General features: G+C 42.6%; 1 protein-coding gene across 2 annotated transcripts; it reads right to left on the reverse strand.

Annotated features, from left to right (window-relative positions):
• Positions 1 to 508: 508 nt before the first annotated feature.
• LOC134215764 (uncharacterized) lies at positions 509 to 2517 on the reverse strand. Of its 2 annotated transcripts, none has more exons than XM_062694885.1 (5): positions 2347 to 2517; positions 2108 to 2278; positions 1773 to 2048; positions 1463 to 1719; positions 509 to 1169 (listed from the first exon to the last, which is right to left on the reverse strand). In XM_062694885.1, the coding sequence occupies exons 1-5, from the start codon at positions 2396 to 2398 to the stop codon at positions 744 to 746; spliced, it is 1182 nt and encodes a 393-aa protein (XP_062550869.1). In that variant the 5' UTR covers positions 2399 to 2517; the 3' UTR covers positions 509 to 743. The 2 variants fall into 2 exon arrangements, with proteins under 2 accessions (XP_062550869.1, XP_062550870.1); XM_062694886.1 differs by having other exon boundaries at positions 2108 to 2271; positions 2347 to 2496.
• Positions 2518 to 24924: the final 22407 nt, after the last annotated feature.

Raw genomic sequence — 24924 nt, forward strand, 5'->3', positions numbered from 1 at the left:
AGATTTCATCGGCATAACCCCATCGCGAGCAAATGACATGATGATAAGACATGCATTCCCAAGGGGTAAACCGTGACCATGTACACTGTTTTATTGAACAGTGCCTCTTAGTCATTCTGTCTATGTACTGTGCCTTAGTTATGACTAAGTGTTTATAAAATTATATAATATCTTACTAGACACCACTCCATCTACGATAAGTGGAGAACTAAATATGTATAAGCATCAAAATTCGCAAAGCAATGGTTTTTTTGCTCAGAAAAAAAAAACAATTTTATATTAGGCAATAACAGAGATAATTAATTGTAAAAGGTACAAACACTGCTAGATAGAATAATCTGGGTTTTTTTGCTTTCCGATGCAGAAAGTATAACGAAAAGGAAGTTTAACTTCAACTCAAAGAAGCGAGGTAGAAATATCTGTGGAATAATCCAATTTCTAACAAGTGCTTTCAAGATCGCCTGACCACAGGGAATAGGTATCAACTGCTAGAAGTAGAAACCGAACAGTTTCTGATGAATATTCATTGAATTTTATTTTCGCATTTTTGCACCTTTTTTCTCGTATGCTGATTTTTGCTCTCCTGAATAACCAACTGTATGTACATATGCCCTCGAATGCATGAACGATATTTTTGCTGTGCAAGGGTCCATCCGTTTATTCGTTTAATTTACCAACATTTCGGCTTCCCATTCGAGAGCAACACCTTCCAATAATCCAAAACAGGACCGGGAGAGAACAATTTAATTAAATCGAAGAATGTTGGCAGCATCTGCCTTTGTCGGAATGAATGGAATCGCTTTGCGAAGATCCCGTACGGTGCAACAGATGGTGTAGCCTCGTCGTAAATCCTGGAACTCCTGCTGGGCCCACCCGTGCTGATTGCAGATGTTGGTGCACAGCTGCTCCCCAGTTGCGGCGAATGGATTGTTCAGTGTGGCGAATGCAATTGCCGAGTTCGAAGCGGGATGATGTAAAATCTTCCAAAGCCATTTTGGAGCCTCCACCTGGCCTTCATCGGCGAGAGTGATTGGAACCGGTCGTCCGTTGACGTCGGGGAGGGTGAGCATGTCGTACACACCGGTGAATACTTTCACGGTATCGTTCAGCTGGGCTGCTGCCTTGCGGACGGCGTTCTCTATGCGCACCCAATTGCCAGTGTTTATGGTCTGCATAACATAATAAGAGATGTTGAAGTAAATTATACAGAAAATAGATGATTCACACGATGTTAACAATACGATCACATTGTCCAAACATTACTATTTTACTTTATGATTAACGTTCGACTTCTAAAATAACCGCCATTTGATGGTGTTGCAACTGTATTACCGCTTAGTTTTCTAAAGAAGCAACACTGGCCTTTAACTCTGGTCTTGGTGCACAATGTTTAAATTATCTTAATGCAACACAAACACCCCAGTGTCAGTATTGAGTCATTCATGATTCACCCAGAACATACCTGCCACTCCGGCGCCACGTTAATATAGTAGTATGTTGCACCTGCCAAACTATTCAAAACGGCGTCACCGTCTGGGGTTAGATGGCCTTTGGCAAAAAATGACGATGATGAGATGTATTGCCCGGCGAGTTCTTCGGAACCAAGTAAATTCGTCAATCGAGAGCGTTGCGAGTTTTGGGTGTAAACCGTCGATAATCGTGCTTTCACCTTCAGCCCTCCAACTTTGAAGGAAGGTCTGTCGTTTCCGATTTGAGCCTCTACAAAAAGGTGTGAAATATTACTTGAAATTGAATACAAAGATCGTTAATACTTTCTATCGAAGCTCCGAGCAGGTCATGTTCACTATAGATGACAGATGATTTATCAAGATTATAACAAGATTGAAAATATTTTATAAATGGAGCTCCCAACACCTCGAATCCAAGATCGTACCACCGCCCAAGACCAGCAGCACAAGGTCGGTTTTGAGCTTTGATTGAGCTTGTTATTGATTCAGAACAATTTAGATGGGTATACCGCAAACGACGACCTTTGAATTGGAATTCTTGATTATCAACACAAGACACATTGGCAAGGGTTTCAGCAACTGTGAAAAATAAATAAAATTACTTATGCATCGTTGAGAAGTAAATTCGTACCACACACTTTCAGACATTTTATTTTTCGAGCCCGCGCATCCGACGGCAACGTTCCCGCCACTTTTCAGTTGAAAATGTGATCCACGAGGTTCCAATAGCGTATATAATGACCCCTTTTGTTGCAGGAATAGTGGGGCTTTATCGTGTGTCGCATTACTTTGAAGATATATCCTACAAACTAGACAGAGTTTAATCCACATGTGTAAAACACAAGGTTGTTTTGTTTGCACTAATTAAATTACTCACCTCCAGAAACAACAGAAGCATATATTAGAGGAAGAAGTAAAAATGTCAACATTTTAAATAAGAATTATTTAACCCGTCCCAGTCACAAAATACCAAGCGCGAGCGATTAGCTCACGATCAAGGTTGAAATTAAACTGACACGCGACTCAGAACAGAAACTTAAACACTTCTACACAACACATGCTGTGAGTAATGCGGGGCGAGCAATTAAAGTAAATTCATAGACGACCACAAACAAGACTGACAAAGAAGAATCAGACAGCAATTGATACGCAGGGAGGGACGGTTTAGTACATCGTTCTCGTGTCAGTCTGTCGTACATAAGTAGATCGTTTCAAATTTTGTGTGATTGTCACACGATCAGAATGCGATTTAATATTGGAGTAGGGGAGAATCGTCACAGTTAGACAGCACGAATGCAAGAATGTTGTAATAGAATTACGCTTTAATAAGCTTGAACTAACTGCACATATCTATAGCTCCACTCTATAATCTACCAGAACCAATATAAATTGCGTCATATTTATACGTTGAATACACCATCTCATCCTTTAAGTCTGTTTGGCGACTTTATTAATCTCTGCGTCTTAGAGATTCGTTGGAATGCACCCCTCCCTTTCCTAAAAAATCTAAACAACAAAAACCATCCCGATTATAGAAATATAGGTGATAAGCTGTGTATTCATCACATTTTACTCGCCCAAATCGAAAATTGGCTGTCCTATTGTGGAATGGAAGACATCGTTGGATCTCGATTCACTCTGTAAATAGACACAGCTACGATGTAGTGACACGGCACGACAAATGTTGGATAAAGCGTACCATTATTGGTACTTCGCGTACCTGAAGGAATAAAATAGACCCCATCACGCGGTCCTTAGCCTTTTACCCAGCAACTCCTATCCCTACCTCCTCGTGGCACTGGCCGAGATACGAGCAACCTTAGGGAAGATCGGGTAATCCACCCTGGTGGGAACTATGGTCGTATGCTGATAGGGAAGGGGGGGTTTGCTCCTCTTCGGAGGTGCAAATCTTCCTGAGCGTTTGTTCTCCATGTTAGGAGCGGTTCACAACAGCGTCTGTTCCTATGTTAGGGGCGGCTGATCATCGTCCGAGCGCCATCGAGGGATTCTAAGTGAAACTGTGCACCACCGGTCCACCGGGAATAAGGAGAAATGATCCTCCGGAAACGTAGGGGGTTTGGTGTCAGGCCCTGCAAGCTAGCCTTTAAAAAGCCTGACGCAACAAATAATCAACAAACGAGTACGGACCGGAACAATCGGCCAAGACCACTGCGACAAAAAAGGACTAGCGATTGGCAACTTGGTTCGTGGAACTGTAAATTTCTCAACTTCATCGGCAGCACACGCATACTCGCCTTCCCGTTACGTTGGGATATGGATACTCGGAAGCTGGGAGGGAGAAACAGATTCGAAAAATGTGAATGTCAAGCCGAGCCGAAATCTAGCTGTCAGTGTGAGCCGAAAACAAAACTGTCGGCAAGAAAATTTTCCAAGGCAATATAACAACAATAACACGCAAAACAAAATTTGGTCTTTTCAGGTGGCGTCTACGTTGATTGTCTTTGTTTGTTGAAAATTTACTTGTTGCATGATGAAAGTATTTATTTAATTAGATGTGTAGTATCGAGAGCTCCCTCCCAGCTCGGAAGTAGTGCATAACGGTGTAAATCAGGCCATATCGCCAGGCTCAGTACAACACTGAAGCTGACAATATGGCGTCCCTAACCCCGAATCCCAAGGTGTCAGGCGACCCGTGCCTCCGCTGGTTGGGTAATGGTCCAACTAAAAAGCAACCGTACGTCAAAATTCAATGTAAACACGAAAAACGGGAATGGGTGTCACTAGACATCATTTGTGATGTTCAAGTCGAAATACACGTGTTCAAATGGCTGTCAGTTGGCCCAACTAAAAAACCGAATTCGTTAGTTGGGTCAATGGCCCAACCAGTGAATCGCGACTGTATTGTCGGTATGACTGTAGATCAGCTGCAGCTTCAGCTGGCCCAATTTCGTATTCCTGATTAACTTGGCTGAATATTTGATGCAGATGTTCTGGTGCCGTCGGCAGTCCTTCAGATGCAAGGAGCATCCTGATGGAGTCATTACCTCGACGCATACATTACCAGACTGGTCCTTCATGTATGCCAAAACCAAAGGACAACCTTCATAATCCTCGGGTCACGTAGTCTGGCTTTAAGTAAACGGCCGTCTCCTTCGGTGGATTGCTGAGTAAGACGGACGATGGGTGGTCTCATCGGATCTAACTCAAATTGGCTGTCAGGATTCGGTAGTTGTATTTCCTGTTGTTGTTGATGTTATTGTTGCTGGTGCTGTTGTTGAAGGCTTTGCAGATTTCCGATATTTGGTGTTGGTTGTGTGGTGTGGGTTTAGTTTTTTTGGCTTTTTTGAAATTGATGAACGATTTTGCAGCAGGAGCAGAAAGAGCTGCAATTGGGTGGACTGTAGATGCTGGGGGTCCGGAAAATTGATGCTTTGCCATTACGAGTATCTGTTTGTCTGTAGGTTTGTTGTTATTCTTGTTGTGAGGAGTTGTGACGTTGTTTTTGCTTCTATTGGCCTTTTTATTGGTAAAGGTGTTTCTGGAAATTTCATGCTGCCGATATTTTAACAGTTTTTTTTCAGTCTGGGCTCCAGCTACATTTGATGTCTAAAACAACTTCCCTTGACTTGCGCTTCGGCAGTTAGTTTCACCATTTTTGCGACGCGCTCAGCGAAAAGCTCGACAATGGCATCACGCGCAATTTTCTGCCTGGCAGGAGATGGGTTTGGTTGGTGCTGTTTTGCGTTGATGTCAAGTGGAGATTGTGGATTGTGAGCCCCAGCAACGTCTTGCTGCGACTGTTGATTTTGTTGCTGATGTTCTGGGACATAGATAGTCTTTTGCTGCTCTGTTAAGTGTTGTTGTTGCTGTTCTTGTTGATGAGGAGCCAGCACAGTTATCGAAAGGTCAAATAGCTCGTCTGCCAATGTGTTGTGTAAAGGAGGGGCATTTATTTCAGCTCTGTTCCTAAAGTTGGAAACAGCAGCAGAATATATAATTCATCATCCAATAATTCATCCAGTTTTCTATATTCATTGAAAACTAGGGACGATGGCACCAGGTCGCTTCTGAGATCATTAATTAATTGTGGAATAATGCCAATTGAGTTTGTTGTTGTTTTCTGCTGTTGTTGCTGACTTAACCGCCTTTCCACTATGAGGTCCGAGGGAGGTGTGTCCAAAAGTGCTGAGAGCTTATTTTTCAATTCTGCTCCATATGTTCTGCTGTAGTTGGTGGCATTGATCACCCCGCGCTCAATGTTGGTGAGCATTTTTTCAACATGAGAAATCGTCTCATCGTCAAGAAAGGGAATTGCCCTTGATAACAATCGATCAGCCCTAGCAAGCACGAACATGCGCACGTCTTCAGGATCAGCAGCACTTTTTTATACACTACACATTTGTTTCGACCGCGGTCACTGCACTGGTTCTATTGTTCTACTTTTAGGCGAATCTCCGCACAAAAGTAGAGCGCAAAAACCAACCGCATTGGAAGACGGTCGAAACGAGACTCACGAAAGAAACAGCTATCCAAGCCATGACATAAAAATCATCATAGGAGATTTGAACGATCAGGTTGGCCAAGAGGAGGAGTTTAGACCGACTATTGGAAAGTTCAGCGCTCACCGGCTGACGAACGAAAACGGCCTACGACTAATTGATTTCGCCGCCTCCAAGAATATGGCCATTCGCAGCACCTACTTCCAACACAGCCTTCCGTATCGGTACACCTGGAGATCACCACTGCAGACATAATCACAAATCAACCACGTTCTGATTGATGGACAGCACTTCTCCGAAATTATAGACCACTGATCACTATCTGGTGATGGTTAAACTGCACCCAAAACTATCCGTCATCAACAATTTTCGGTACCGACGACCGCTGCGGTACGACCTAGAGCGACTAAAGCAACCTGATGTCGCCACTGGATACGCGCAGCATTTCGAGGCAGCGTTGCCGGAAGAAGGTGAGCTCGATGGGGCCCCTCTTGAGGACTGCTGGAATACAGTTAAAGCAGCCATTAACGACGCAGCGGAGAACAACGTCCGGTATATGGGACGAAGGCGACGGAACGATTGGTTCGACGAAGAGTGCAGACAGATTCTGGAGAAGAAGGACGCAGCGCGGGTGGTCGCGCTGCAGCACGGTACCCGGCAGAACGTGGAACGTTATAGACGGAAGCGGAGACAGCAGACCCGCCTTTTTCAGGAGAAGAAACACCGCCTGGAAGAAGCGGAGTACGAGAGATGGAGCAGCTGTGCCATTTTCAAGAAACACGCAAGTTCCATCAGAAGCTCAATGCATCCCACAAAATCTTCGTGCCGCGAGCCGCAATATGCAGGGATAAGGATGTGAGCATCTTGACGGACGAACGTGTGGTGATCGAAAGGTGGAAGCAGCACTACGAGGAACATTTGAATGGCACTGAAAGTTCAGGCAGGATGCCGTCCAACAACCAAAAACCAATAAAGCAGCTGGTAAGGATGGTATCGGAGCTGAGCTTATCAAGATGGGCCCGGAAAAGCTGGCCACTTGCCTGCACAAAGTGATAGTCAGAATCTGGCAAACTGTACAGCTACCGGAGGAGTGGAAGGGGTTATATGCCCCATCTACAAGAAAGGCGACAAGTTGGAGTGTGAGAACTTACGAGCGATCACCATCCTTGATGCCGCCTACAAGGTGATATCCCAGATCATCTTCCGTCGTCTGTCACCATTAATGAATGAGTTCGTGGGAAGTTATCAAGCCGGCTTCGTTGACGGCCGCTCGACAACGGACCAGATCTTTACTGTACGGCGAATCCTTCAAAAAATGCCGTGAATACCAGGTCCCAACGCACCATCTGTTTATTGATTTCAAGGCGGCATACGACAGTATAGATCGCGTAGAGCTATGGAAAATTATGGACGAGAACACAGCCTCCTGGGAAGCTTACCAGACTGATCAAAGCAACGGTGGATAGTGTGCAGAATTCGGGCGAACACTCCAGTTCGTTCGAATCGCGCCTAAGACAAGGTGATGGACTTTCGTGCCTGTTGTTCAACATTGCGCTAGAAGGCTTCATGTGGAATGCCGTGTGTAACTGCCAGGGTACGATTTTCAACAGATCCAGTCAATTTATTTGTTTCGCGGGTGGCATGGACATTGTCGGCCAAACATTTGCAAAGTTGGCAGAACTGTACACCCGCCTGAAACGTGAAACAACAAAAGTTGAACTGGTGGTGAATGCATCGAAGACAAAGTACATGCTTGTGGGCGGAATCAAGCGCGACAGGACCTGTCTGAGAAGCAGAGTTATGATAGACGGGGATACTTCCTTTTTACGCCGATCTTGAATCCTTGCTAACGGCTGATAATAATGTTGGTCGTGAAATACGAAAGCGCATCATTTATGGAAGTTGGGCCTACTACGGGCTCCAGAAGAAACTGCGGTCAAAAAAGATTCGCCACCACACCAAATGTGTCATTTTCAAAACGCTCAAAAGACTGGACTCCTCTACGGACATGAAACTTGAACCATGTTCGAGGAGGACTTGCAAGCACTCGTAGTATTCGAAAAACGGGTGCTTCAGACCATCTTTGGCGGTGTGCAAGAAGACGGTGTGTGGCGGCGAAGAATGAACCACGAGCTCGCCCAGCTCTACGGCGAACCCAGTTTCCAGAAGGTAGCTAAAGCCGGAAGGGTGCGATGGGCAGGGCATGTTGCAAGAATGCCGGACAGCAACCCCGCAAAGATGGTGTTCGCTTTCGATCCGGCGGGTACGACACGGAGTGGAGCGTAGCGAGCGAGGTGGGCAGACTTGGCGAGTGTGGGGCGCATTCGAGGATGGAGAGATGCGGCCTAGAACCGTGTATTGTGGCGTCAAATTGTTGATTCAGTGTTATCTGTTTGTAAATGTAAACTAAATAAATGAATTAAACAAATTTAGTGGATTGGAAATCTTGCCCAAACGACAAATCATTGGGCATCGTTGATAACGGGTACATCAACGTTTGCTAGGACGAAAATTTCAGTTTAGTGTCTGGCAACAGTTCTTGTCAAAAAAATTTAAAGCATCCGCCATTATGCTAAACGTGGAAAGCTATTTCCTAAGGAAAGAGTTCCACATTTGGTAGGCCAAGGATGTTATACTGAAGTTAGACTTTAGAAGTTATACTAGATTCTACGTTTTCTGTATACTAATCCTTTCCCTTCTTCACAATGCCCATGAAAACCTCTCTAAAATCATTTCTGACAGAGAATATGTGTTCGGTTGAAATCTCCACACTCTCTAATGAAATATTGAATTCAAATTCCACAGTACGACAATCTAATTTAAAAATGCAATTGTAGTTTTATAAATTGCAGTAAGTCAGTTAGTCATTCTTTAGAGACAGCGATTATTTTACAAGTATGCTATAAAACTTTGATAAATCTGTCGCTGTTACTAGGGATGAGTCGAATCGATTGGAGCCTTCATAAAGTCATAATCGATTAATAAGTAAACGTTACCAAATCATGCATTATCGTTCTGGGAATCCTATTCATTACCGAGAAATATTCTATTGTTAGGTCAAGAAGAGCAGGAATAAATTTGCAAATAAAGGATTTCATTACTGCTGTGTCGCGATTCTGCGCTCTAAATAATCAATGATACGCCATAACAGTTAACTAGCATATCTCGCATCAGTGATGAATTGCTACCTTTGTGTGTAGACTCTGTTCGCTTTTGAAATCCATTAGAATATGTATGTTGCTTCCCTACTGTATATGAAGGTAGGCCTCACGATATGTGAAACGTTGACACCGGTGAACGCAACCAGAGGAACCTACGCATTCGTTGGCGACATAATTGTAGAATCTCAAAGCTCACAAAGCGATGCGACATAATCGGTAGGATGCCTACCAGCAAATCGGTAGAATGGTACCTATTCTGCTGACTAAGTATGGAATTTGTAATCGTGCATGTTTTGTAGGATAATTAATTATGTTGTTTTCCCATGCCCTGTGATGATTAATATCACTTCGCCCTGATTGTAAAGCAAAGCAGCTTTGAGATCGTTTAGGAATGCCGGAACAGCCGACATTTCCATGACTGATATTCTCTCTGCAATGGTGCCATGGATGCATTGTGTGTGTGTGGGGGTACGTGCGTGGGTTTCTGGCTGCACACCAACAATGTTTCATACATCAAAGCCCCGCCGCTCATCCTACGCATTAGCCAGTCATTACGAAATGATGAAATGCTAATTCCCTCTGATTGTCGGTAAAAGTGGGAGTAAAGCCAGTCCTGATGATCAAAGGATTCTGCCGAACCGTTTGTTTTGTTACACGTGCTCAAGCGGTGGAAAAACGGATGCAGTTTGGGTTTCGATAAATGGAAATCAAGTAAGAACTGGTAGGTAGGCTTGGCAAACACATTTTTGGCTTCGTGATTGGTGCTAGTTCAACATTGATCCAATAGCTACAATCACCCCAGAACAAGGAGTGTGGTTGTCGCTGACAATATGCAAAAAAAAAGCAAGCAACAAAAGAGACTAGCAGTGATGTCCTTGTCCATATTTGCCGAAGACAGAGACAGAATTGCGTAATATGGCGAGGTATTTGTTTTCAAAACATAACTGAAGTCATGTCAAACATAGCCATCTATGTTTATGTCTAAATGTTGACAACAAATAAATTTGAAACCAAAAACATCTCCAAATACGAGATGTTCCGGATTTTTCGAGGGTTTGTTCAAAATGCATTTTTTTTCTTCGCTTGTCATTTTATATGACGTTTACTTCCATCATTTTTCATGCTTCACCCAGAAACTAGCACTCATTTGCTGACCACTGCTGGCTGCGGATCAAGAATTCGTCACGAATACTCAGAGATATGGCCATTTCCGGTGAAAACGGTTCCGGAAATATAATGAAATGATATCGAATATCGAAATTTTCGTAAAAGAAATTGGTTAGACCCTGAAACCAACGAATAAAAACAACTTAATAAAAGCCACATAATTTTTTTTAGTTTGAACGTTTAGATTTCATAATTCGCATAAGAAAGGGTCACAGCGTGTCTAGTGTCACAAAAAGTGAAGAAATGTTGAAGTATCATGAGAAAACAAAAACGATTCGATTTTGGCAACATAAATGTTTCGAACGTGTTGCCAAAATCGAATGGGGTCTGTATCCAGCTTTCCACGCTCGCCATAATGGCGAATGCTATAAAAAGTTTGACAGTTCCCGACACTGAACTGAAATTTTCATCTAAGCATGCATTGACGTTATTCGTCGTCAACGACAACTCGAAATTTGTTATTTTTTCATCAACAACGAAATATGCACAAGTATCGATTGATTAAAATATTATCATCACATTTTAATCATTTAATATTCTATTCCAGATATTGTGAAGCTATTCATTTTTCATCCATGTATCCATCACTGAAGCGAAGGATACAAAAATGTGTGGAAAAAGCGATATCTCCGGATTGCTTGTCGTTGAAGTCCTTTCGGATGGGGTGCTGATCCCATCTGCTTGTCACTTTAAAGTGTAACTACCGGTTGCTCAGTGGTGAGCCTTCCTTATGCTCCCTGACTACAATACACCTCAGAGTCAGAGTTAGTTCGGGACACAATAAATGACCGCACTGAAGCACAGGAAACTCGGAATCTCTGGTTTCGTTCGCTACAATCATTCGACCTTTTACGACACTCGTTTTACTTTCTTAGTCTACGCAGGCCTACGCTAAACCTACTCTGCATGGTAATCGCTTCTTATCCGCCGATCAGAGACCGGGTCTGCTTTCCGCTACGGAATCGTGAAGGATTGAGAATCCAAGGTTCTAATTTTTTTGGTTCTCGAATTTGTATATATCGACTTTTGAGGTATATTTAAAGTCATTCAAAGTGTGACGGCATTTTTTTTATATTTGAGCAATTTTCGTATTGATATATTGAAATTGATTTCCAATATTCAAACACACTTCGTTATCTTTTACAGTATTCTTAATTTGGTGTACTTCATGCTGTACGAAATCCATTATTGTGCACAAGTTATCGCTTGCATGTGGTCGATGAGACCTATAAAAATCAATCATTTGCAACGAACACTTCCTTAACACCAGGAATAAAATGATAGCCAGTAGACTTCGAGTAAAATGTACAACACATATCCATTAGGGTTGATGAAATTTTCACTTTCGCTTCGAATTTCAGAGACATCGCCAATCAAAATCAAGAGTCAACCATGATGAAAATCTGATGCTCGTCTATAAGACTTGTGAAATATACGGCGAATAACAATAAGAGTATCTGAAATAGAGTAAAAATAAAATTAAACTTGAAAAAATAATGATCACAAAAAGCTTCAAATTCCCCTGAAGCATTTTTGTTGATGGAAAACAAACAACACATTGACTGTTACTGGCAACGGAGAACATCAATGTTTGCTAGGATAAAAATTTCAGTTCAGTGTCGGGAAGCAGTTAATGTCAATTTTTTATGGGATCCGTCATTATGGTGAGTAGACTGGCCCAGGAAACAAAAGTTGTCTAATTCCACGGGCACCCCAGGATTGTGTCTTTGGGTGAGAAAATCAATCTCTGAAAATTTCAGCTCAATCGATTTTTGCATAAGCTGGCGCATTTGATTTGAAATTTGTATGGGGAGTTCAGCCAAAATGTATAGGAAAATACATCTCCGTCACTCATTCGATCTGGAAATTGGTTCTGATTGCTCGATTGACCTCAGAATTGCAAAAACGGCAGTTGGTATGCTACAGAACAATTTCACAGAACATTGTATGATGATTAAATGAACTTTTATATGGGTTTCGGCTGATGCGATTCGATCAAAAAACCCAAAAATACACAAATCAGCTCCTAATAATTCAGCCGAAAATTATACAAAAGTTTATTTAATCATCATGCAATGTTCTGTGAAATTGTTCTGTAGCATACCAACTGCCGCTTTTGCAATTCTGAGGTCAATCGAGCAATCAGAACCAATTTCCAGATCGAATGAGTGACGGAGGTGTATTTTCCTATACATTTTGGCTGAAATCCCCATACAAACTTCAAATCAAATGCGCCAGCTTATGCAACAAGCGATTGAGCTGAAATTTTCAGAGATTGATTTTCTCACCAAAAGACACAATTCTGGGGTGCCCCGTGGAATTCGACAACATTTTTTTCTCCCCATAGTAATCTGGGCCAGTCTAATGGTGAGCGTGGAAAGCTGGATTAGGTTGATGTCCTGGCTAAATGCGAGAAAGGCAATATTACTACTCGGTGAATTTATTTATTTATTTATTATTTATTACATCAACAGACTTGATACAGCCCCAATGATGGATTAAAAAATATATACATAAATACAATATCACATCACAACATTAAAAGCATTGTCAAGGATTAAAATACAAAACAATCACAAATACATTAACTATAGTCTATGTGCGTCAATTGTTCTGGTCGGTAAAAAATGATGTGAAGAACCGGCGGAGGACATCTCGTGTCAAGTAGAAATCAAACACCGACGCCACTCTATTGAAGACACGCTTCAAACCATGGAGAGCACTACGCAGCCCATAGTTTGTGCGACGAAAAGGAAGTCTTAGCATTAGGTTACTCCGCAGTTGTCGGGGTTGTGCGTTGATGTTTATTTGCCGCAGAAGAGTGTCACATTCTATTCTTCCTTGCAAAATATCGGCGACGGTTAATGCTCTGCATACATCCCTTCGGATACACAGAGGTTCTAAGCTGATCAGCTGACAACGGCTCTCGTAGCGAGGAAGTCGTAGCGGATCTCTCCAGGGAAGGTTGCGGAATGCGTACCGTATCAATCGACGTTGAACGGATTCGATGCGTTCGACACCATTATTATAGTTTGGACTCCAGGCCGCAGAGCAGTATTCTAACGTAGATTACACGAGAGAGCAATACAGTGTTTTCAAACAGTAGATGTCTGTGAAAGTCTTTGTCACTTTGATCACAAATCCAAGAGACCTGGATGCTCTATCAACAACATATGAAATGTGATCCGAGTATGTCAGTTTGGAGTCCAATAGAACACCGAGATCTTTCACACAGTGCACTCTTTCAATAGTCGTTCGGAACAGGCAGTAGTTGAAGGTAATCGGTTGTTTCTTCCGAGAAAAGTTATGATCGATCACTTTTCGGGTTAACTTCTAAGTCGATTTAGATCGCACCAATGAGCGAAAGCATCGATCTGGTCTTGTAGTAAGTGACAATCGGCTATTGAGCATATGCGCAAAAACATTTTAAGATCATCTGCAAATGATAATCGCGGTCCTTTTAGAACTAGATGCACGTCGTTGAAGTAGAGAAGGAATATCAACGGTCCCAGATGACTACCCTGCGGTATGCCAGACATCGCAAAGAAGCTTTCCGAGCGACAATCGCCTAGAGCAACTGTCAGCCATGCAAGTAGGCTGCCTCCAATTTCCAATCTGTCAAGCTTGGCGATCGCAATGCTGTGGTTCAACTTATCAAATGCTGCAGTTAGATCCGTATAAATTACATCTGTTTGATTACAAGCAAGCATACTGTCTGTAACGTATGATGTAAGACACAGTAGATTCGTACATGTAGAACGTTTTTCCATAAAGCAATGTTGATCGGTACTGATATAATGTTTACAGTGACCATTTAGAGAATCCATGACGACCAGCTCAAACACCTTCGATACAGCGCATAGCGACGTGATTCCTCGATAATTATTTATATCGCGCTTGCTTCCCTTTTTGTACACAGGAAACATTTCAGCTGTCTTCCAGCAGGACGGAAATACACCATTAGAGAGGGAGAGCTGGAAGATTCGATGAAGTGGATTCAGAATGCAGGAAATGTTCGTTTTTAGGAAAACCGACGGAACACCGTCAGGTCCCGATTTGTACGACGTTTTTAGCCGCGTGGCTGCTCTCGCTATGGCATCTGTACTTACATCGACAGCGTTTAGCGTTTGATTCGTTAAGGGTACATTACCCGCTGCGCTGGTTATGGAGTCATTGGAGAGGCGCTCATTGACAAACACGCTAGCAAACTTGGCCGAGAACAGGTTACAAATCTCTTGTTGAGTTGAGGCCATGTCTCCATTGTAGACCATGGACGATGTCGCTGCTCGTTTACGTAGTTCCAAAAGGATTTCGGATGGGTTTTAAGCCGTTGGTGTATCCTCCGCTGGTAACGTTTAACCGTAACTTAACCGTTTGTATTCGTTGTTCAGCCTAGCATAATGGTGCTTCAAGGGAAGAGTGCGGAACCTTGTGAACCTTTTCAGGACGGCCTTTTTTGTCCTTTTCAACGAACGAAAGTCGTTTGTCATCCACGGAACCTTAGAGTCGGTATGGGCAATATTCTCTGGAACATGTCTGTCAATGACATATGCCAAGACATGAGAAAAAGTCTGTGCAGCGATATTTGCATCGTCCGGGTCGAGGATACTCTACCAATCCAAGTTAGACAGCACTTCGGCAATACTGCAATAATTCGCCTTGTGAAAAACATATGACACAGCCGTTGAAGTACCAACATAGTCACGGACGTCATCATTCTCAACTTCAATTACAAGAGATGGATGGTGAGGGGAAGCCTTGACCAAAGGAACAGGTGCAGTGGAAATAAATGGAGCGGTGTAACCGCCGACGAAGCACAGATCCAGCAAGCGATTATTCTCATTCACGATGCAATTAACTTGAGATAACGTTGCAGTATTGTAATTATTCAGCAACCTGAGAGCTCCCGGGTGAAACGAGGAATGCTCCTGATCAGGGCGTAGGAAACCGTTGTGAGTTGGAACCCACGCGACTCCTGCAAGGTTGAAGTCACCCAGAACGATGATTTCATCGTTGGGAGACGCTATTTCCGACGCAAAGAAGACTGATCGGTAGTGCGTGTCGATGAGTTCCAAGTCTCGAGTTCGGTCTGGAGGAATGTACACCGCACAAACAAATAGTTTACGGCCTCCGAGCTGAATAGATACCCAAACCTGCTCCACGGTGTTGAACGAATCGTCTTCGATTACTGATGTCTTCAGCCTAGAACTTACAGCGATTATGATGCCACCTCCTGTCGATTTCCTGCTGTTATTCGAGTTTCGATCACATCGAAAAACCTCGTACCCAGTTCCAAAAATATAGCTTGAAATTGTGCGAGAGTCTAGCCAAGTTTCGGTCAGAACTACGATATCGTAACAATGATCCATGACCGCTAGTCGATAATCTTCCACTAGACCATTCATTCCGCCAACGTTCTGGTAGTAGATAGTAACGTGCGATTTCGGACGGGGGGCTGTTGCTCTGGAAATCGGGATAATATCAGGAAGAGAAGCGGTGGTTGATTGATCGTACTTGCCGGTAATAGGAATTCGGAAGACCCCGTCTCCCTTCCCATGCGCAGGACCGGGACGGCTGCTAGACGCTGGCAGGAGAGGCTCGACTGCGATGGGAGGAATAGGAGCTTCCTTAGGACTTGTGACACTGAAGTCCCGGTGTTCCGTTAGCAGCAGACTTGGTTCGGCTTGACGAAGTTCCACTGGAAACGATAATCGATTCAGACAAGGAATTGTTCGTAATAACGACGTACTTGCCTGCAGGAGGAGTTCGGAAGACCCCGTCTCTCAACTCAAACGCAGGACCGGGATGGCTGATGGTCGCTGGCGGGTGGGGCTCGACTGCGATGAGAGAGATAGGGGCTTCCTCGTAGCTAGGGGCAAGAGTGCATCCCGATGTACAGCAGAATAACGGTTGTTGATTGCTCAGTTGTCCAAGACAACTTCTTTTGTCAGATGACTCCATAGATTCGCACACAGCAGTGGGTTCGGTCGTAGAGATTTCGCGGTTCACGTGATTGCATACAGTGCCCAAAGGATACAGTTGTTCCATAGAACTTGTAGTACGCTTGCGTGCAGTTGTCGAAACGGTTAGAATTGAAGGCGGTTGTTCAGTTGATAGTTGACTGGAAACAAGGATTTTTTCAGGAAGCAAAATGTTTTGAATAGGAGCGTACTTGCCTGAAGGACGATTTTGGAGGACCCCCTCTCCGGTCTCAAACACAGGACCGGGACGGCTGCAGGTCGCTGGCAGGAGGGGCTCGACTGTGTTGAGGGGATTGGGGTCTTCCATGAATTTAGTTGGGTTTTACCTCGTTCGAAGTGTAATGTAAAACATTGATTGTACTAGTACCAACAAACTAAACTATAACTAACTACGGTTGAAAATCAGTTGATACCTTTAAATATTTGTGAGAGCATCATGCCATGTGAATGCGGCAATATTTCTGTATTACATATTGGAAACAAAACCAAAATTTGACAAGTTAAAGATTTCATGTAACTTTAATGTTTGGTTGCTCACACATTATGGCGCAAAGCTGCTTAATGTCCACAAAAATTGCGTTGGAGCACTCAGTTGGGCAATTGAATATTAAATTGCTTTCATCTTCAAACATGTCGCGTTTTTGGAAAATATATTTCACTGACCAAATCGCTGCAATGTAGGCAGGACGATATCAACGGCTTTGTGCAATACTTGCTTTTTTGTTTTTGTTTTGTTTTGTTTTGTTATTATTGCTTAATTATAAATCACTGCGTTGACCTCCTGAACCTCTTGGCCAATTTCAACCAAATTTGGAACTCAGAGCAAGGCCGGGTACATAAAGCTAGTAAAATAATAAAATATATAATAAAACGTCTTTGTAGTGATGCATATTGAGCACTTGTTGAAACCTGTTTTCAAGACTTTTTCAGAAAAGCTTTATTTCGTGTTATCTGTTATATTTTCATTTGACAACTCGCAGCCAATGCATTTAAGGTTTTTGGACTATCAAGCAACACAAACTCTGCGTAAATTGCGGTATAAAGTATTAAGTTCTTTAAGTATTGCCTTAGGGGGGACTTATATACACAGCAAATCATTTTGAAAATTCAACGACGTGTAAAATTGCAGCTCATTCCATCAAACGAATTAACATTCGATATTCAATTAAATTTGATTGAATTTTACAAGCAAGCACCGTTTAAATTTATTTCGATTTGAAAGAATAGTGAGATCGATTGAATGTTACGTTTATTTGCATGCTCCAAATATGTGCATGAAAATACATTTAAAATCACAACATATTTTTATCTGTGTAGGTAAAATATTGTCAGATTTCGAATTAGCATTATTTTGCTTAAAATAATAGGATTTTGATGAAACTGAGAACATCGGACGCCATAACTCTTCTAGTATTCTGTTCTCATCTTACATCTCAGATCAGTTCACGGCTACCGCAGACATTTCTGGTTTTCCGAAGGTATGGTAAAAAATGTAGTTTTTCTTCTGCTTGTCATTGCATGTGACGCTTACTTTCATCAAGTTTTATAATTTCCCCGACTTGAACTGATTTACTGACCAATGCTGGCTGCAGATTGAAAATCCATCAGGAAAATGCAGATATATGGCCAGTTCTGTGAAAACGGTCGCGTTGTTCACGGCGCTTGCCCGAATTAAGGCAATGATGGATTTGATTCCATCTTTAAAAGTAGGCGCTTGCCTGGATTAAGGCAATGGTGATTGTGATCTTTCTTTAAAAGCACGCGCCGGAATAAAGCAATGGTGCATATGATCCCTTCTATAAATGTAGGCGCTTGCCCGGATTAAGGCAATGATGGATGTGATCCCTCCTTTGAAAGAAGACTCTTGCCCGGATTAATGCAATGGTGTATGTGATTCTTTTTCAACAATCCTCACGGAATCCAAATTTAAAAGTACTCAAGCGCGCACCACTCAATACTGAAGCAACGCACAACTGTCATTTTCAGGGAATCTATTTTTCTTGGATGCTCTTGCGAAACAAGCGACAAAAGAGAATCAACGACAAAGATTTTTTTTGGTGAAGATAATAATGAGTAAGATCCGAAAAATTTTGTCATAAACAAAACAGAAGACAATTTTGTTGTTTTGTTGAACTTTTCATCCCGTTATTTTGCATTATCTCTACAGCAAAATTTCAGCTTTTATAGCTACGATAGCATAGTTTCTGCTTTTATACAAATACTCGAGAATCTAACTCTGATTACTATAAAAGCATCGTATTTTCGGAAAAATCAGAGCATGCAAGGAAAATAATTCTTGTCATATTGTGTTCTGATAAAGGCTTGTTGAGAAGTGCGTTTGTCAGTAACAAACTCTGTTGATGACAAAGGGTATATTGTTAGGCGTTGCTCGAATATTGATTCCCTGGTCATTTTAATTATTTCGGGCATGCTGCGACGCAGGCTGGAATAATAAAAATCACAGTTGTGCGTTGCTTCCGTATTGAGTAGTGTGCCCTTGAAAACGAGAGTACTTTTAAATTTGGATTCCGTGAGTATTGTCCTTAAAGATAGGGGTTTACTCGGAGTATAACAATAGAGTATTTGATATCATCTTCAAAAGTGAGTGTTTGTCCGTAATCAGGCAATAGTGGATGTGATCCAATCGTATACACCAAACTTTTGATGGAATGCTCGGAGACCCATCGTGTTATATACCAATCGACTCAGCTCGACGAATTGAGGTGATGACTGTATGTGTGTTTGTATGTTCGTATGTGCATTCGACGCGGTTTTTTTGCTATTGAAAATTTGTCAAATCGGCCATTACGTTCCGAAGTTATTAAAAAATCCATTCAAATGAACACAAATAAATGTGAAAAAATGAAAATGGCCGAATCTATCTCCCCAAAGTGCGAATTTGACCTCTCTTATGTGCTTTTCTTGATACTCTTATGTGTTTTCTTGTTTTATAATGCACGAGAAAGGCACCATCATCGCCAGGTGGATTATGCTGGGATTTAAAAGTAGGCGTTGGGCCAGAATAATGTAATAGTTTATTTGATTCCTTCTTTAAAAGAAGTTTTCCCAGAATAAGGAAATGGTGGAAGCTGACGGGCTTTGTTGTCATAACCATACATGACGTGTCTTGACCGTACATGACATGTCAAGATCGTACAATTCGTAGTTGCTACTCCGTGATTGACTGGAACTTGTGAAATTGCACAGAAAACCATGTGAATGGAGCATGGGATTTGCTATCCATTCTCAATGTACACGTATCAGAAGCTCACGTACTTTAAGTCAATAACGGCGCCGGCCACGCCTCACGGTCAGATAGGAAAGGAAGGATTTTTAGTTCAACTCTCGTTGCTACTAGAGACCGAGAACACCTCTGCATCTCCACGATTGTATTGGGATGTGGTATTGTGTTAGTTGCAGAGCATATTTTATTTGGATTCACCTTGGGTGAGTGAATCCATCGTACTTGCCACTCAAAATACATACTCATGCAATCGGCGGACATAGAAAAGCTTTCAATTAATGACTGTGAAAATGCTAAAAAAAATACTAATTTAAAAAGCAAGACAAGTCCCAGTTGGAATGTGGTGCCATTGAAGAGGAAGAAAAATGCATGCTCTATGCAAAACGATTATGTCTTTTTATCTTATTACTGACCGTTGTTATATCCACCATTCCTCGACCTCGAACTCGCTGGCTGTGAGCAATTGAAGAAGATGCGCGTGCGGCCGGCGTGCAGGGGGACTGGCGGCCCAAGAACGAGTGACCTGAATCAAATGTAGGAAGATAGTTGCTCGAATGCGTGCATAATGCATTAAGCACTTGTCTGAGTGCATATGAGTGGACGCAGTATATTGTTAGCTACTTTTCTTTTCTTCTCTTGAAGGAAAATAAACAGAAAAGTATTTCTGTAAAAATGATGAGAATTGAAAATATAAATCATTCTGAGACAGTTTGTTAGTCGTCGAATTACCGCGTGCCCTCATGACCCCACGACCCTTTCAATACCTAAACTTTGAAAACTGTTAAGATCTTGGCAGCCAAATGACATCCGAACGCGATATTAAGATAGACATTGGTGTATGGACAAGAACTCAAGGATTGCCAAGGCAAGTAACGAATTTACAGTCTCAACGTGACTAATCCACTGTTTCAAGTATTTATCAACAGATTCTTGCGATAAATAATTCGAGCTTGATGCCCTAACAATTGGAACTAAAACATCAAGCTCCATTGTACCAGAGTCCAATTGGAACTGAAATTTGGAAACGGAAGGGAGACCGGACTCATTACAGCTTTCGTAGGGGCGGGAAATAAATCTGCAAAAAAGTATATTGAAAACCAGCAAAGACAGACCCGGCATAGCCTCAATAAGAAAAAATGGAATAGGTTGCCTATATCAGTAAAATGTTCCCCTTTTCTCTAAAGAAGTATGGTTCACTTTTAAAAGCCAGCCAAGTCTCAATCAATTAGTTTCTAATCATAATCTCCAAACTAAAAACACGTAGCATGGCTGCGAGCCAAACAATATTTTTTTCAATAATTTGAAAACATGTAATAAGCATCCCAAAAGCTGCATGATTACCTTTCTAATTATAAACCAGGAACACAGAAAAGTGCTTCCAACGAGTAAGAAAAAACGGCCTCAATCTCATACTAAGTTGACGCTTCTCCGTTGATTCAGAGATTTTCCTAAATTTAAATTATCTTAACCCATCAAAGAAAAATGACAACTTACACTTGGATAATTCCACCTTGAATAAAGTAAATTTTCCAATGCACGATGATGTAGAGAATAAATGAAAATTAATGAAAGAACATCATGATCATACCTGACGGTATAACCAGGCTTACAGTAGCGAATGTTACACCTTTCGCGTTCTCATGAGTAATGCAAACGAAAATTGCCCGTTCACATTTTATTTCTCGCTGTTTAAACAACCTTAAGCTTTTATTTCAGCACCATTAAAAATTCCATCCACGTACTGCCGTACCCTCCACACGAAGGTACGGGCCCACAATTCTCTCATCAGCAGATATATGGGAAGCCGGAAATTTGCTCCTTCATTTTCTTTCGCGATGTTATCCACCCACCCCGTCTAACGAATGCTACACACACGTTTGAGACCTGCAACGCATCGTCCACCGCGGCGAGCGGAGGCATCATCGCTGGTCGTGTTTTTGGGTAGCGTATTTTCACCACCTACCCGCGGGTGTTGACGAGAATGAACGAAGAATATGTGGAGGGAAAACATGAGCATAATCTACCACAGCCAGGTAACAAGCGGCATCATATAGAGACATTTTACGAGTGCTTTGCCAGAACATTGTGGAAGAGCACCTAAATTTACCCAGAGGATGTTTACAGATATATGACCAACTCTGAGGCACTACACAAAACTTTTTATGTTGGGTCCAGTGAGGTACAGCAACGTTAATTTGTCTGTGGTACCTATACGACTAATTGCACTAAGATTATATTGTAACGGTACAGAAGTAAATTAGTAAATAAAAAAACGTACAACTGAAATTGAAATTTATTTTAGGAGAGTGAATAACTATGTGCGTACCTTACCTTAAATGAAACAATGCACGTAAAATGGAAACATTACCCAAAACGGTATGATCGAAAACAGTAAAAACGACAATTTCCGCAGAGCCTACTTCGAGCGTAAATCATTTTCTTGAAAATAAATCTTTATGCGACGTGCATAAATAAGTTACGACGTTGCGTCAGTGCCTACCATGTGGGCACCTACATTCTCATAGGGCCAGTTGGGAAAAGGGTTCGCAAACACCTACGTACAAGTGTGCTTTAACAACTTCATTCCTAGTGGTAGAGAAAAAAAAAAGAAATTTCGATAGAGTTGCTTTGAATCCAGCGGCATGCTACGTGACAATGACAGATGTCATTGTTTCCATCTGGAACAATTTATGTTGGCACCATATGAATTGAATATGTCAAAAACACTCTGGATGTTTCCTTGATGCTTGTTGTTTCGGTTCCAAACATCTTGGTCTTATCATCAAGGACTCATGTGCGAAATTCGCAATGTTTCGCAAACAATTTACATGATCATTCCAATTAACCACACGGGAACCAAAAAGGAGAGGATAACGTAGGGAAAGAGTCCTCATAGCACTATTTGGAGGTAGAATTCTCTAATATTTATCATGGTTGATATAATAAATTGAGACCTTAAAGTAATGTAGGTTATGCAAAAAAAGTATTACACTAAGGGATAAAAAATTATATTCGGAAAAATCGTTCAACAATTTTGCATAAAAAAAGCATTGTTTATACTAATCTACGATATACCACGCGCCTCCATGGACAGAATATTTTGCCATCTAAACTTTGTTTTATTTCAAACAGGCAAGATTGTGATATAGCAAGGTTAAGGCGGATTTATATCTAAAATTACTGTTCTTACAGTTCAGTAAAATTCACGTGCTATGATCACATTAATCACACAATGCAAGATTCTGAATATTTTTTTCTAGTTTTTCTTTCCCTCCTAACCAAGGGCGAGCACGATATAGCAAAACTTTTCACTGTCATATGGACAAAACTCACTGTTGCTTTAGAGTTAAAGAAAAAGTTACGAAACACCTGCTGCCTCGTACATTTGTTATTTTTTGATTAAGAAACATGCAACAATTGTGCAGAGAGAGCGCAATAGGTAGGAATGGGTAGCGACGTTCCAGGAATTTGAAGTGTTTCTTTTCACGAAACTGAAAAAGGGCCTCCCGCTGTGCTGCCACAACACAACTAGTGTCAGACGACATAAGCTATGCTTGAAAACGCGTTGGCTGCACCCAAACATAAGCCACCACTACCGAAGGAAAACGAGGCGTGGTATGTATCAGTCGAATAAATCATAATTTAAAGTGCAACCTAGTGGATGAACTTTTTTGCCACCGTGTGCACTCGAGTGGTCCGGGTCTTATCTTTTTGTCTTTAGTTGTTGGCCGTGGTTGCAACCACCGTTTCTGGATCTTTATGAACAATTTTCCATATCAAGAATAATTTCCTGATTTCCAGTGCACGAAACACTCAACCACCGGTCGATGGTCGACCATGGTGGAGGCAAATGTGTGGTGATAGGCTTCACAAATTGGAAAATTAATAGCCACACGGCACGAATTTGTGTAATAATTTGTAGAACATTGCTTTCCGGTTGTCGAAGTGTATTGTAACAGGTGAAATTTTTTATTCTTTTTAATGATGATTACAATCAAGTAGGGGAGACTGGAGAGACTTGAACCCCATTTCTGATTTCCGATGTACCACAGCCAAAAATAAATAAACATATGCGATTTCCACACAGACTCGCAAAGAAATGTGGTATTTTTTTTTCTTCCTTAGCAATGGAGGGGGAATCTGGTCAACAGATATCCTGGGTTGTCCAGGAAGTGCGGGGTTAGGGACCACCTCCAACAGCAAACGAGGGAGGCAGGACTACATCCCCGACCCGCTAAACCATTTCCATTGCCGCCAAGCCCATAGTCCCTTTGGTACAACCAGAAAATAATGCTTCAAAGGGGGGCCAGTGCACAACGCACCCTCGAGGTTAGCTGCGTGTCCTTGCAGCACCGAACATCGTGACTCGCTTTTCTAGAAGAACACCATGGTATCGTGCCAGCGCATTGCCGGATTTCCAGGTGGCCTTACCACGCCCTATGTCCTCGGAAGGTGGGAAGGGTCGACTTCGCGCCTGCTTCCCTCTGCACGACTGGTATCAAGAATGATGATGCCGTGTGCACCCCAAATTGACCTCTCTGCGACAGGGTCTATTCGCCAACAAACAGAGGGACTTGCCGACGCGCCTGCCCCAGCCTTGACGAGGACCCCTTTCCGTCCTCGGGCTCGGAACCCGCCCGGTTGACCGACGCCGCGAAAGCAACGATACCATGTTGTTCTTCACGCGGCCACTTGTTCGATAAAAGGATCGAGTTCGACCACAGAGCATGACCACCGGTATGACCCATGAAGCCGACTCCGATCCCTTGGACCACCTCTTGTTTGCGCCTGAACTAGCAATCCTTGAGTCCACGCGCCACCTTCTGTGTAGCTCCGAGACAATTTGGGCGATAGCCGATAAAACGGCGTTCCAGCCAACTTCATCTTTACACATCCTCCGAACTACATAGGTTGTCCGGGGTAGTGTCCAGTCCACATGTGGCAAGCATGTGGTCACGCATTGCGCGAAAACGTGGGCACACGAACAACACGTGTTCCGCCGTTTCCTCTAAACCTGCGCACAACAAACATTCGGGCGAGGCCGAGCAAGCCAGCTGCGTTACCTGCACTGTAATTTTGTAGCACGCTTAAACGCCGGGCACATCAAACCCCCATGGGGTGCTTGCTGTTCACAGCTTTGCTGGAACAAATTAAACAATTGGGAGGGTTCGTGCAGCATTGTGCCTCATGTCCCTCCAATCCACAGCGTTGGCAGAGATTGCTTCTGTCAGGGCCTTTGCAGTCCCATTGCTTGTGCCCCGGTTCCAGGCACAAGCAAACTTCGGGTTGCTCGTATATGCCCACAGAGCATACCGACCATCCCAGCTTGACGCTCCTTAACTTGACAACCTTGGGGGCGTCCGCTGCAGATAGCCGAACCAATGCTACCTGCGTCCCTGCCGGACCTGTCCGTAGCCGAACGGCTGCGGTGGGCGTCTCCAC

Source organism: Armigeres subalbatus, chromosome 2, assembly GCF_024139115.2.
Source record: "Armigeres subalbatus isolate Guangzhou_Male chromosome 2, GZ_Asu_2, whole genome shotgun sequence".
NCBI classification, from domain to species: Eukaryota; Metazoa; Arthropoda; class Insecta; order Diptera; family Culicidae; genus Armigeres; species Armigeres subalbatus.